This window comes from Oculina patagonica, chromosome 1, assembly GCF_052425735.1.
Source record: "Oculina patagonica isolate OP01 chromosome 1, crgOcupat, whole genome shotgun sequence".
Taxonomy (NCBI): Eukaryota; Metazoa; Cnidaria; class Anthozoa; order Scleractinia; family Oculinidae; genus Oculina; species Oculina patagonica.
Genome location: NC_135758.1, coordinates 19,632,248 through 19,646,922, shown reverse-complemented (window position 1 = coordinate 19,646,922; position 14,675 = coordinate 19,632,248). Strand labels below are relative to the sequence as shown.

Genomic DNA, 14,675 nt, shown 5'->3' with positions numbered 1-14,675 from the left:
AGAATCAATGACTCAAAGACATTGATGCTAAACTGTTAATTGGTCGACGCCGATTTTAGACCCGCTGTTAGGGCGCTAAAAATAACAATTACTCGAAATCAAAGCCATTTTAATGCCAAAGTGAGGTTATTTTGTAAACGCAAGCTAACCGTTTGAAAGTTCTGTTCCTTGAAGCTGTCATGATGTATCGTGGATTGATATTCGTCTTTAACATTGTGGCCTTTTACACAATCTGTCGAGGTAAGTGCATATCACCTGTGTCGACCTGGATTTAAAAACTTCTATTTTTCTACGTTAAGATTGTTTACAATTCAGAGCTCGTTAATTAGAAGGATTGTTTTGAACTTCGACTGCATCTGCTGCTAAGTCCAATTGACTTTGGCTAGCTTGCAACACATCTTTGACAGCGAAATATACTTGAAACTAGCCTCTAAACAACGATTCCGTATCTCAACGACAACAATTCTAGTAGATCTCGCTCAGTTTGCTTCAATTGCGACCACCATATGGTGCATTGCTTGCTATTTTGATTATTATTGCCATACAGATGCTCATTATTTGACGGGTTATTAACAAGTTATAGCAAATATAAACGTATATGAAGCTTTATTCCTACCCTGCGGAGTTAATAAGCCAGAACATGTAACCCTGCGGATGCCATGTTCAGTATTCATAATACTGTAATCGCGTTTTGCTTATTGGTTTTTCAACTGTGTTTTGTTCACTGTGCCTGATCTGGTGCCAGTATGCATATACGCTAGAACATTCCACTTTCTTCTTGTTATCTTGCTAAACAACACGAAAGGACTGCGCCGCCCGTCTCAGCTATTGTTACCATGTGACTCTGGCAATTGATTATGGACCCTCGTCTTAACTAAAGAACTCTCGAACAATTCAGTCACTACCCTTGATGTAATCACAGTCGTAAGATTCTGCAGATTTTGTAGTTTCAAGAATCAGTTATACATGTATCTCACTCTTAGCCAACGCTACACTCAATAAAAGTTACCACAGCTGAAGTGTAACCACAGTTTTAACCGAAACAGATATGAACCAGATAACCCATCTTGAGCGGTTATTGAAGATGGCATTCATATGCAATTTTTTTTCATGTTGAGTGTTGCTAATTACACTAAAAACAACTCTGTAAAATGGTATCACGGATTTCGTTGATTCTGCACATTTTGAAAAGACAGCACGTCCTGGCAACGTTCAAGCAACGCCTTTATTTAAGTTTGATTTGGCCCACGGTTACGATACGATACGATACGATACTTTATTAACGTGAAATAAGCTTAGCTTTACTGCTAGTTTACAGTTATTTCACGAAATTAAAAATTAAAATCTGATTTATAAACTTACACATAATCAAGATTTGTTTTCCCCAACTTTTTTTTGATAAAGATGAACATAAACTTCCCTAAAGATCATAAACAACTAACAATAAAAGTTGATCTACAAAGATAAAGAATAGATTAAACAACAATCAGCTTTAAACATCGCATGTTTATAACCTTACATCTTTTACATTCCCAAGCACTTGAAACACGGTCACTTTTTTCTCAGTTTTAATAGCAAAAAATTCCTGTTTTCTCATTTTGAGCATCGTAAACAGAAAGGCAACTAAAAATTACCTTCCCGGATTCTTCAATGTTCTTTGCAGTTTAACAAGGGGTTAATTGACTTTGTTGTATTGTTTTAAAAGTTTTCAACAAAAACAATTTTACTTCATTGTTGGTAGAGTTCTCTCTCCGTGTGTGAATGGGCATCAGAAATAGTCTGGATTGTAAGCGTTAGACTGATAGATATTGGTTTTATTCACATACGTACGGTTTATATGAGAAAGAGATGTTTGTTAAACGAGGTGAATGAATGTCATTAAAATATGTTTGCCTGCTGTTTGGAAGAATCAGCAGGAAGCCAGCTAACGAACGCCCAAAATTTCGAAAAATGCTACATTTTTCCGTTCATGCTGCTTGCTATGAGAATAAGAAAGCCGCAAACAACAACGGACAACATACATGTAATTCAAAATCTTGTTTGAATACGTGGCAAAAAAACAAACCTCACAAATCATGTTATTTCCTTTTCACTTCTTTGTTTATACCCTTTCTAAGTGGTTTAAACTATGCACATAGCCCCAACACTGATTAATTAAATAAAACAATTTAAAACTGCTATGGCTGAAATCGAGGCTGAAAAGAGTCAGTTACTAAGCAAATGGCATTGCAAAGGGCACATGAATTCACGGCGAAGTTATAAAGTGCGACACCAAGCAATGATAATTATGAATATTATAAAATAAACTTGAGTGTTGTTCTTTTAGCAGTACAACTTGAAGTATGACAATAGGCGTCTGTTTGCATTCAAATGTTGTTAGATTCTTTACTTTCACATTTTTTTAAAAGCTGGGCGGATTTCTTATGTTTGTAACAAGTACAAACATAAAACCCTTCGAAAACCGTGATCAAGCCACCCAAACATTTTGATCAGACATCTTGCAACGCCGTTCAGGTTGGGTCTTGTCAGTTGTGACATTACTTTGCGACATTTGCACTGATTCCTCGCAGTTTCATATGCTGGAAAGGTTACATGCATAAATCATAAACCAACAAACCAACCAACCCTACTAACCAGGGCCCGGTTGTTCAAAGCACGATTAAGCTAATCCAGGATTAGCGTGAATTTTGATATCAGTTTTTCAACGTTCAGTGAGGTTTTTCTGTTAATATTCTCTGTCGTCCAGTTTTGGAGTCGACTAATCTCAAACTCCACAAACCATAAGCAATTAAAAAACTTTTATACAAGAGAAATTGAACCCTCGATCAACTTTTAATCCTGGGTTAGTGTTAATCAGCTTTCGAACAACCCGGCCCAGAACGTGAACAAAGAATTAAGAACGTGTTGCTCTATGATTAGATAAGCACATTGTGCGAGCTTTTTGTTCTAATCATAAGGCTGACTTCCTTAGGTCAGCCACACCTTGATTCAGAGCACCGCCTCATGAAACACCTATTTGCAAACTACAGCAAAGAAGTTAGACCGGTCATCGACAAGGAACAACCAATACCTGTCAACTTTGACATGATGTTCAGCCAACTGGTTGAACTGGTATGTACACCGGCGCACGCTTTCTCGGGAGAAATACTTTTTGGGTTGGTGTATACTGCAAGCTTGTCCATAAGATCACTAAGTTATGGCATTTCCGATGCTCTATATCTTCAGTCAGTCTTTCAGACCTAACGTTTCGAATCTGTATGATGCTCTATATCTTCAGTCAGTCTTTCAGACCTGACGTTTCGAGTCTGTATTTAATCCCTTGTGATAACTGATCTAAAAATGTTCTCATTGCTACGTTTTTCTCTCTCTTGTGTGTTTGTGTGTTTGTGTGTTAGCTCTATCACTGTTTGAACTATACTACTTAAACAACCAATTGTTTCTAAGGTGAATGTTACCTCTTTGTTGCCTGCTTTTTTAGAACGGACGAAGCCAAATTATGACGAGCAAGGTCTGGATCAGACAGGTAATATTGAGCTTGATAACCATATTCCGTTGTTTGAATTTATCTCAAGAGAAAAAAAGAGACATTTTGCTATTTTATTTTGTTTTCATTATATCTTTTCATGGCAGCAGAGATAATTTTAATGATGACCTTCATCGTTTGCCTTCTGGTCTTTTTAACAGTTTGCTCTCCTCTGTTTCTGTATTAGTCTTGGGAAAACCCTTTCTTGAGATGGAAGCCAGCTGATTATGGCGGCGTAAGGTTTATCAACATTGATCCAAAGCTCGTCTGGAAACCTGACATTGTTCTTTACAACAGGTAAAAATGTTTCATCCTATATCCCAATTTCTCTTTCTTTCTTTTTCCCAATAGAATGTTCTTCTGATTCGATTTACATTAACTTTTGCTTCAGACTTCTTTCACTCTTGATTGACAATTAGTTTCTGCTGCTCTTAGTGGCATAATAAGAGCTATGCCATACATGCAAAGTCGTTTGATCTCAATGCAAGGCGTGCAGAGGACTGTACATTTTATAAATCAGGAACCATGAGCTAGAAATATGTGCGGAGAGCTTTTTTCAGGCATTTGAGTCTCGCGATGCATGCAGAGGGCTGTAGACTTTACGTAGCTTAGTAGATTTTAATGTAAATAGTGTCCCCAATTAGTTTTTTAAAGCTAAATACCTTGACACTATTATAAAGTATTTCATTCATTAATATATACTAGACTAGAACTACTCTCACCTGAGAACTAGCTACTACTAGAACTACTCTAACCCGGACGATCATACTTTAAGACCTACTGATACTCCTGGGTTCAAACCATTTACTATAGATACTAGACTATTATGTTGTTTTCTTACATGTTTTGCACGATCTTTTTTACCGCCCAGTATTCAGAGCGATAGTGGAGAGATGTACAAGTTCAACACAAAAGTCGTCATTAACTACAATGGCTCATGTCAGTGGTACGCCCCGACAGAGGTTAAGACCGTCTGCAAAATCGACATTACTTACTTTCCTTTCGACACGCAACGCTGCACCATGGTGTTTGGCTCGTGGACCTACACCAGCGCCTCTCTTAACCTAATGCTAGCCCGAGAAGAAGTGGATTTGTCCGGCTACATTTTAAGCGGCGAATGGGACCTGGTGAAAGCCGAGGCTGTGCGTAATGTGGTAGAGTACAGTTGTTGTCCAGATCCGTTCATAGACATCACTTACTCTCTTTTCCTGCGTAGAAGAGTACTCTTTTATCTAAACAATTTGATCTTTCCTTGTGTTGCCCTCGCGATTCTGACTGTGTTTGCGTTCTTCCTGCCGCCCGAAGCCGGTGAAAGAATTTCGCTGATCATAACAATCCTCCTTGGTTTGACTGTATACACACTGATCTTTACAGAGAACATTCCACCCACTTCTGAAGTCACACCGTTGTTGACTAAATATTCCACCGCCATAATGGTTCTGCTGGGCTGCTCGCTGGTTGTTTCTTGCTTGGTGTTGTGGGTTTACCATCATGACACGTCGGTAAAAATGTCTACAACCTTTGAATTCATCGTTTTTAAAGTTCTTTCTAAGATCCTTGGGCCGAAGCCTGCATTGGAGAAAACACCAAAAGATCCGCCAAAACGGAAGTACACTCCAGTGAGCGTGGTCGCAGACCGCTGGCCAACGTACTTTCCAGTACAGCGGCGCACTATATCAGAAAGTGGGAATTCAAGTCCGACGAGCCGCTCGCCGAATGGTACTCCACAAGAGTTCGTTTTTCCCGCGCAAATGGAGCGTAAAATGGATCAAGTTATCGCAAAGCTCGATGCAGTTGCGAACTCCTTGACAGTTGATCAAAGCGAAGAAGACAAGAAAAAGAAATGGCAGGCGGCTGCCCAAATCATTGACAAATTCTTCTTCTGGGTTTTCACAATAGTAGTTATTACAGTGACTGTTGTCATGTACTTTATGATCCCCTCCTAAGATAAGGATAACTCAATCAAAACTGTGTATGAAGCCCTGGAGTGTTACTATTCAAATGAAAGCTAGATGTATTTTTAATGGCAGCTATTGAGCAGTACTTATATGTGGTATTATTTTTTATGCTGTTTACGCAAGGTTGCAAACACGAAGAGAGACAGTACAGTAAGCCAATTTTGTGAACTATAAAACGAACAAAACAGCTAATGTAAAACCATGCAGGTCCTTGTGGTACGAGATTATAATGTTTTATACGTATGAAGCGCAATAAAACCCTACCATCGCAAAACTTTGACGAAATCGAGGGATTTTGAATCTAAAAGTACTACAAAGGGGGCATTGTCCACTGTTGATGCAGTGAAGTTCATTTTTTACATTTTTATAACAAATGGTTTAGTTAAAAAGGGTCTTCTGTCATGCTGGGCGATCAATTAACGCAAACAGTATCTTAGCTATAACGCATATTTTGGATCTACGCACAAAAGTATATTCATACCGTACAGATGAAGAATACATAACATTATAGGAGTTTACAGTTTTAATAATAAAATTTTCTTTGTTGTTAATTTTTCGTATTTATTGCTTATCAGTGACATTTAACAAATCGACAACATATTTCGATGGTTTACACCGTTATACACCATGGAAAGGGTATCTAAAAATGTTCAAAACTTTAGTGGAACCACGGGCCATTAAGGTCTGTGTAATAATTACCAGGAGGGAGAGGTTCTAAATGAGTACAATACGACTTAGAAATAATTTAACCTCCCCATAAGGGGAAGCCTCGAGCCAAGTGGTCCATACTTGTCGGAGCTTATCCCGGTTTCTAAAGCATTAAGCGGCCAGGGATATTTCTACTCCCCCTCAAGAGATGAGATGCTAGTCCATCGCAGGGTTCCCCCCAGCGTTATGCCACCGGTGCCCATTTATACACCTGGGTGGCCATAGAGAGAAGCACTATGAGACTTAAGTGTCTTTCCCAAGAACACAACACAATGACCCCGGCCAGGCCTCGAACCAGGACCGCTCGATCCGAAGTCTGGCGCACTAACCATTATGCTAACCCTTTTTCCCTATTATTTATTTGGCCCAAAAAAAATTATAAAAAGAAATGAAAAAAAAAATAAATAAAAAATTTTTAAATTTGTTATTATTTAAAATAATTTATTATTATTATTATTATTATTATTATTATTATTATTATTATATTATTTAAATTTTAATTTTAATTTTATTAGAATGTAAAATTATTGATTTTAGTAGTATATTATGAATATTATCTTCGAAAGGCCCCCATGGGGAAAGATAATAAAATATGTATGTATGTATGTATGTATGCCACCGCGCCTCCCATTAAACCTCCCCATACAAAGGCTGAAATGACTTCTTTTCTCCCCCCCTCCTCGTTTAAGCTGATAACTATGGCACAAACCCCTTCCCCCTACACCCCAGCCCCCATTCCCAGCCAACTTTGTAACAACAGTTATTCCAAGAGAATGTTGCCCAGCCGATTGGAGACCTATAGCTCCGAAAAAGTACAAAGCAGCATATCCTATTGGATTAAACAAAAAAAAAAGACCAACATCTAGGAGAAAGAAAGAAACTGGGGAAAGTATATTGATAGAAGGAGCTTGTAGCATTTCAATGTCACTATGGGAAATAGCAATAAATGGTGAATATGAACCTGTGCTGTATGGTGTCAACCAAATTGAGAATGTGCTGTCCCGCCGCCTCTTTCGCGGCAGCCGCGGGGGGCTCCCCCCCCCTCCTCCGTCCTGCCCCCCGCTCCCCCTCTCCGGGGCTGTGCAGTCTATGAGAATGTTGATTTGGAAACACTTTCCATTTTTATTTCCTAACCGATATAGTTTATACATTAAGTTATATTTGTTTTCGTTTCTACCGTTTGAGTGTCATTTCCTGTAATATTTCCTAATTAGATGCTGGCCACCTACAACAGTTTTATAGGCGAATTAGCTTCTGGTTGCTCGCTTGTCATTCTTAGTCATTTTCAGCTGGTGGCAATTGTCTGTTAAAAGGACTTAGTAACTGTCAAATACATGGCATTTTTTGCTATTTGACACATAGTATGGCGATTTTTCAAACAAAGACGGACGTTTGCTTGTGAAAGCTCGGGCTTGCCAAAATAGGCGCGTTGAGACTAAGCTGTAACTCATTGCGTTTTACAAGCTCCACTGATCAGGTCTGTTCGATTAACAGCAGTTTAACTGCTTAATTGTGTCCTTCACTGCCTGTCTGACTTCTCCAATCTTCCAACAATAAAGAATCGGGTTGAGAGATGAGTTAAAATAAAGAATGGAGATGGAGATACGCAAATACGACATTGCGGACAAACTTCCAGTTATTTGTCCATAGGTGAATAGCATACCTACTACACTAAAGGGAAGATAACAAGCGAGTAATGCCAACTGCACCCATGCTATGCTGGAAACCGTCCTCTTGTATCGCGCTATATTCAGTGGAGTTTCTCCTTCGTTTGCCGATTGTCCCTGGTGGACGTGTGGTTGTAACTGAATTTGATGATGGCGGAGACAGAGATAGATCTCAATGTAAGAGAACACTGATGCAGAAAGACAAAGTAGCATCAAAACAATTAAAACAGTCCGTGCACTCTCAAGGCCCCATGTACTGTATCTCCATCCTCCTAAGGTACCACTGAGTAACCAAACACAAATTACGATTGCACTGACTCGTCTTAGTGTTACAACGTTTCTGTATCTCAGTCCCTAAAGAGATCGCGAGAAGTCTATCCACACTTATTGCTGTTGAAGTCAATATCGATACTGCGCATAAAATATATCCTGAAGCGCTGTTAACTTGGTCACTGTAGTAAAAAAGATTCTTGTTCATCTCTGTTATCCCTCCAATTAGCTGTATGGCATAGAATGGTTCTGAAATAAGTCCAACGCAAAGATCGGTGACTGCCAAACATCGAAACAAAAGTCTTCGTCGGAGGATGAATCGAAGTCACTTTATGAAGAGCAATCAGGATCAGAGTATTGCCCAGAGATGCGGTGAGGGAGAGCAAAATGTTCAGGGCTACGAGAAATACAGTTAGGCCTGCTGGTAATGTGCTTAGTGACTGTAATCGTTCCACCTTGAATGTGTCCTGAGTTCCACCTTCACCAGTAATGTTCGCCATTCAAGTTGTCCAGCAGTCAGCTTATGCTGCTGGTAAATAAAAAGATCTCTTGGTGAATGGCCTCAAGAAGCGAGTTCCTTCCTTTTTTGTCGCTGCTAACACGCAAGTTAAAGCGTCCGGTTGTGCTTTTTACAGTTATGTTTAATTAGTGATATGTGCTTAACCAGTGGGAGACCGGTGTTTGTTGTATTAGACTTACAGTGCGGCAACTGTGAACCTGACATTGAAGACAACCCAATCACAGGACAGAACGGAGCAATGATGGCCGGTAATCAGCTGGTTGCCAATAACTTGAAAAGACCCTAAAAATTATAGGATTTTCGGAATATCGCTGTGTTAAAAAAAATCTGCAAAAGTGAAGCTTTATGATTTGACTACCAGACACTGCTGTCTTTATATTATTTTTAACTGCTTGTCTCGCATACTAGAATTTTTGAATGAAAAATGCCACAATAACATCGGACGAAGATTTGACAAAGTAAGTTTGAAAGGCGAAAAAGCATTTGACTAAGTTCTGAATAATTTATAGCTTGACCTAATGCACAGTATGAAGTTTAAAAGCGAGTTTGTTTTTCTTTGATAATTTATCTTTTCACCTGGTTGCATTTCACCGTCAGAGCACAAGTATGCGAAACTGTCAAATATTCTGATGTTTTTTTCTAGACTTAGCAAAATGTGTACAAAATTTAAGAACTTAATAACGAGAGTTGGTAACTGGGGTGGAGAAACTGAAGATGGTTTCATGGGAAAAACACCGTCGCCAAATTACGCTGGGTAAAATGGAAGTTGTTGTTTTTTTTTCACATCAGTGCACCAAAGTCGAAATAAGTTCTACAAAAAGCAACTGGATAAATTGGCTTTTTCATTTTGCGCCCGAAAGGTGTGAAATGTGGGAGGAAGCATCCCTTTACATGTAATAGCAGAAGGACTTAATCTGAAATAAAAGTTTGATCGAGACTTTTAAGGTCCTACTTTCTTAGGTTTACACAACAGCAGAAAGTAGATTTTTTGGCCTTCAGAGATCAAAAGAAGCGTTTATTTGACTAATGTCCTAATGTTTTGTTTGCAAACCCTTTTAAAGTGTCCTCTATTGTTCGTTTGAAAAGGGAGGAAATTTGAACCTTAAAGCTACATCGGAAATCGGACAACGGACATGTGACACCCGTTATCCGACATCTTGTTTGTTTTCTTAATAGGAATACTGCTTCACTTAAAAAAACCTCTGAAAGGGGGTCCTTAAAATACCTGGATGAATAAACCGTTCGGTAGCCCTGTTTGAGATAATTTGTAAGGCCCTTTTAAATACCTAAATGACAACTTCTATGGAATCGCTTTTAAGATCCGTTACATTTTTCCTACTCCCTTACCAATGAGTTATAAATTAGTACTTGGGCCTGTCGCAATTTTTCACGCGCACACTACGCTATCTTCCGTAAGCAGTTTACCTTGTACTTTTTAGTGAAAAGTGGCTAGTTTTTGCGGCTAGCTTTTATTGGTTAGTTATAGGTTGCTGTTCCGGTGTTCTTGTTTTAAGTACATGTTCATAAACTGGATTTGGTTACAGTAAGGTAATTTCTCGTGCATTTCACCTGAGCGTGCAATTTCTCTTATAGCGGGTGTGTCTCCTATGATCCTTGCATTTATCCAGCATATTAATCGTTAGTTCGTTCATCGCGAAATCTAGTTTGAACGTTCCTACTTTTGTAGAGAAGACAAATTCATAGCTTGACGTTGTTATCTCATGTAAAACATGTAGTTAATAAAACGAACATCGTTCGTTTAAATGGATGTTTTCCGTCCACATTAGCCCCGGTAAATTTGAAAACGATACCCACTTTGGTGACTGAAAACACCAGTTCCGTGTGGACGGTTGGCCTAGCCGGAGAAAAAGAGATCCGTTTGTAAATTTACCCGGGTCAGTGTGGACGGGGCCTAAGTCTTCATCTACGTGGTCGTATATCATCACAAGGGCCAATCTTTTTTTTCAGTTTCCCTTGTGGTACTTTCTTATTCGTTTCTTTTGGATCTGAAGTGAACATTATGCTGAATTTACGCAGTGGCGTTTCCCAAAAGACCCAAAATGCAGGAGTAAAAATAAGATTTTATCTACGTGGTTGCGTTTCATCACAAGCGCCAAAAATCTTCATTTTCAGTTTTCCATTTGGCACTATCTTATTCGATTCTTTTAGACATGGAAAGACTATGTACAATTTAATTAGCAGTTTTCGGTGGATCTGAAGTGAAAATAAGGCTTTGTCCACGTGGTGGCATTTGAAGCGACAAGGGCCAAAAGTCTTCATTTTGAGTTCCCTGTGCGGATAAACTCTTTTGATTCGGTTCAGACCTGAGTGACCTTTAGGCTGAATCCACGTGGTGACATTTTCCCAAATATAGGCCCCGAATGTACACTTTGAGTTACAAACAGGCAGCTTTTGGTGGATCTTGAGTGGCGCTCAATCTACGTGGTGGCATTTGAAATCACAAAGTCCAAAAATTTTAATTTCGAGTTCCCTGTGTGGGGGAACTCATTTTATTTTGTTGAACATAAAGTGATCATAAGGCTGAATCCACGTTGTGTCATTTTCAAAAAAGGCCTCTAATGTACATTTTAAGTTTCAAACTGGCTGCTTTCGGTGGATCTGGTGTGATAAACGCTCAATCTACGTGGTGGCATTTGAAATCACAAGGGCCAAAAATCTTCATTTTGAGTCCCGTTTGGAGGAAATCATTTGACTGTGTTGGGCCTTAATGTTATGTGCCAAGCTTGTCAGTAATAAAGGAGGATTGAACCGGATTAAAACAAATTAAACGACTAATTTTTATTCCGCCATCACAACTCTCCGTCTACAACAGTCAGGCGTAACTCGCCTCAAATGTGACGATCTGGGTCCTAATACACTACACGCGGGAGACCATAAGACTGAATCTTCGTGGTGGCTTTTCCAAAAAGGCCTCGAATGTACATTTTAAGTTTCAAACTGGCAGTTTTTGGTGGATATGGAGTGAAATTAAAGCTTAATCCAGTGGTGGCATTTGAAATCACAAGGGCCAAAAATCTTCATGTTAGCTTAATCAACGTGGTGACGTTTTCCCCCCAAAAAACAGACTTTACATTTAGAGTTTCAAATTAACTGTCAGGTTTAAATGGATCTAGAGTGAAAATAAGGATTAATCTACGTGGTGGCATTTTATCAAAAGGGCCAAAAGTCTTCATTTTCAGTTCTCCATATGGCACTTTCTTGTTCGATTCTTTTGCACCTGGAGTGAATATAAGGGTGCATCCACGCGGTGGTGCACTCCCAAAACGGTCAGTGTAAAACGCAGACTCCGGACTGCAGACTGCAGACTGCAGACCGGGGGTAAAATGCAGACTGAGGGTAAAATGCAGACTGCAGACTGCAGACCAGGGGTAAAATGCAGACCGAGGGTAAAGTAACGAAACGCGATTCACAAAGCCTTTTTCCCCGCCGGTTCCAAAGTTCGAAGGAATGTACGTCAGACAACGTTTCGCATGAGCGAACACCTGAATGAACTGGCGATATTAAAATAAATTTTATGCCGACACAAATGTGTTCAAATTTTACTTTTAATTTCTACAGACTTGTGAGACTCAACCTTTAATTGCAAGTCTTCTGCATCTGTTAACCGGATGATAACCAGCCCTTTTAGCCTGTGCGCTTTCGGAAATTAATTTCATACGCGCACGGACTACATACGTCCCCGGGGGGGAGTGGGGGAGGTACTCCTTATAATGGCCTATACGGGGAGGCCAGCGGGGAGGCTCCGCCCGAAAGGGGTACCTTTTTCAGGCTCCAGGTATATAAAAGGGTAGGGGTTTCACAAATTTAGGTATATGAAAGGGTAGGGAAATCTGCCATAATGATATTTTAAAAGGCCTTTACATTAAATATTTCGAGCAGACGCAACTTTTGGCTGTATCGTCTTAATTTATTTAGCGCTACATAATAATGACAAGAAAACTTCCCGTTGTAGGTAAATGTAATGTCGTGTTAGTATATGAAAGCGGTGCCTTTTTGCAATAAAAGGTATACAAAAAGGATACCTTTTCTATTAAAATGGTATATAAAAGGGTAAGGGGTTGGATCTCCGGGCGGAGCCTCCCCGTACAAAACTTTTTTGAGTACCCCCTCCCCCCCGGGCATACGTCACATCATTTGTACCGCTCGCTAAACATAAAAGCTTTGTACCTTTTATTCTTATGGTGTTTTATTACGACGGTTGGCGAAGCAAAGCCTTTTTTTATAACTATACTGCGGAAGGGTTTTTAAATCTGTGCCAGTTAAAAACACTTGAAACATTGAAAGAGCTGTGGCCGCGGTATGATATGATCGCTGTAAACGTGATCTTGCTGTGATCGGCAGGGTAAAAAAATATTTTTTCTAAACCGTTCAGTTTCATCCGGTTTACAAACGTAGATGGTTGTAAACTGAAGTTTAAGTGTCACAAAAATCTTTCAAATGCCTTTGCTGTATCAAAAAGTTAAATTTGATGAAATTTGTTTCGGCACATCCTCGGAGACCCAGGGGCAGTTAGTGGGGGCGGGGAAAGTCTATACGGTCGAAAAAAAAAATCGTCGAAGAAAAGTCAAGAACGACTTTTCTTCGACGATTTTTTTTTTCGACCGTATAGACTTTCCCCCGCCCCCACTAACTGCCCCTGGGTCTCCGAGGATGGTGTCGGCATAAAATCTATTTTATATGACATTTATCACCAGTTCATTTTCATTATCACTCGTGCGAAACGTTGTCTGACGTTCATTCCTTCCAAATTTGGAGCCGGCGGGGAAAAATGGATTTGTGACTTATATTTCGTTACTTTACCCTCAGTCTGCATTTTACCTCCAGTCTGCAGTCTGCAGTCTGCAGTCCGCAGTCTGCGTTTTACACTGACCGCTCCCAAAAGGCCCAAACTTTACATTTTTTAAAAAATGTTGATTTTACACTGTGAAACATGGATCATATATAATGATTGCTAACACAATTTTCCGAAAAAAGGGATAAATGTCTTATGTAGTAATCATGACTTTGGACTATTAGCAGGAAATAGCAGACTTCAAACAATTTTGATTTCGCGTTAATTTCCTCTAAGGCGCGAGGCAAAAAGTATTTGGCGATGTAAATCGCGTAAAAATAATCCGTCTTTCAATAATTGGATGCCAACCGATAAATGGGAGAACGTTAACTGAAACATTTGTACCTTTAACCCTTGTAAATGGTGCATGGAGTCTAACATTCCGGAATAAAAGTACATTAAGTCAGGAAGTAGGGCGGAGAAACCTCCGTCTTCTCTGGCTATTTTGTTAAAGCTTGGGTTTCTATAAATAAATCCAATTTGGAAATATTGGATGATATAAATTCCAAAAGCAGCTCGCAAAATGAAGGGAGGCTGCGAAGGAGACGAAGTCCAATAAGTAGGATCCGGCCTCCCGTTAACTCAATAAATACCAGATATTTCGCTGCATAGACAGTGCTACACACTCAGTATTACGGTTTCTATTGTTGCATAATTTTTACATCAGGGCTTAAAAATGTAAAACTTAAAAGTACAAAATCAGCTCAGATCTGCTATGATTTGCGCTGACGACCCCGGGCTTATGATCGATCGATCCGTCAACTGTTTAATATAAAACGGCAATACATTACTTGGCTTCACACTAGAGCTCGTAAGCATAATCTAAGTGCACTTTGAACCTACTTTGAGTGTGAGGGGGGTAAAACGTACTTAGTTGAACTTTACTTGGTGACCATGGAAACTGTCGTAGTTCAAAGAAGCCGAAGTACGCTGCCAAGTATGGTCTACACCACACTTGAGAACGCACTTAACCAATAGGAAATGGACGCCACATGAATGCGGCGTGCAGTGTTCTCACGATTCTGAAGATGATTGACAGCTTGTACCTCAAGTAATATACTTTGTCATCAAGTGTGAAGGCAGATTTTGTAAAATGCGACTTAAGATTTTCAAGTGCACTTGAGTCAGGTTCTTACTTGAAACTAACTTAGCTTCTAGTGTGAAGCCAAGTATTAAT

The 14,675-nt window shown here is 39.5% G+C and overlaps 1 protein-coding gene and 1 pseudogene across 1 annotated transcript; one reads left to right on the top strand and one right to left on the bottom strand.

The window, feature by feature from the left end:
• Positions 1 to 50: 50 nt before the first annotated feature.
• LOC144660293 (neuronal acetylcholine receptor subunit alpha-3-like) lies at positions 51 to 6,030 on the top strand. Its single transcript, XM_078520903.1, has 5 exons — positions 51 to 240; positions 2,972 to 3,111; positions 3,479 to 3,523; positions 3,711 to 3,820; positions 4,395 to 6,030. Exons 1-5 carry the CDS (start codon positions 180 to 182, stop codon positions 5,467 to 5,469), a joined length of 1,431 nt encoding a protein of 476 aa, XP_078377029.1. The 5' UTR covers positions 51 to 179; the 3' UTR covers positions 5,470 to 6,030.
• A 1,646-nt stretch (positions 6,031 to 7,676) lies between these two features.
• Positions 7,677 to 8,629, bottom strand: LOC144649181 (adenosine receptor A3-like; annotated as a pseudogene).
• Between the last annotated feature and the right edge of the window lie 6,046 nt (positions 8,630 to 14,675).

Coding starts and splice junctions, on each gene's coding strand:
- LOC144660293 (XM_078520903.1), top strand. CDS start 180: ATGATGTATCGTGGATTGATATTCGTCTTTAACATTGTGGCCTTTTAC. Junction 3,112..3,478: donor TCAGCCAACTGGTTGAACTG/GTATGTACACCG, acceptor CTGCTTTTTTAG/AACGGACGAAGCCAAATTAT. Junction 3,524..3,710: donor GCAAGGTCTGGATCAGACAG/GTAATATTGAGC, acceptor TTTCTGTATTAG/TCTTGGGAAAACCCTTTCTT.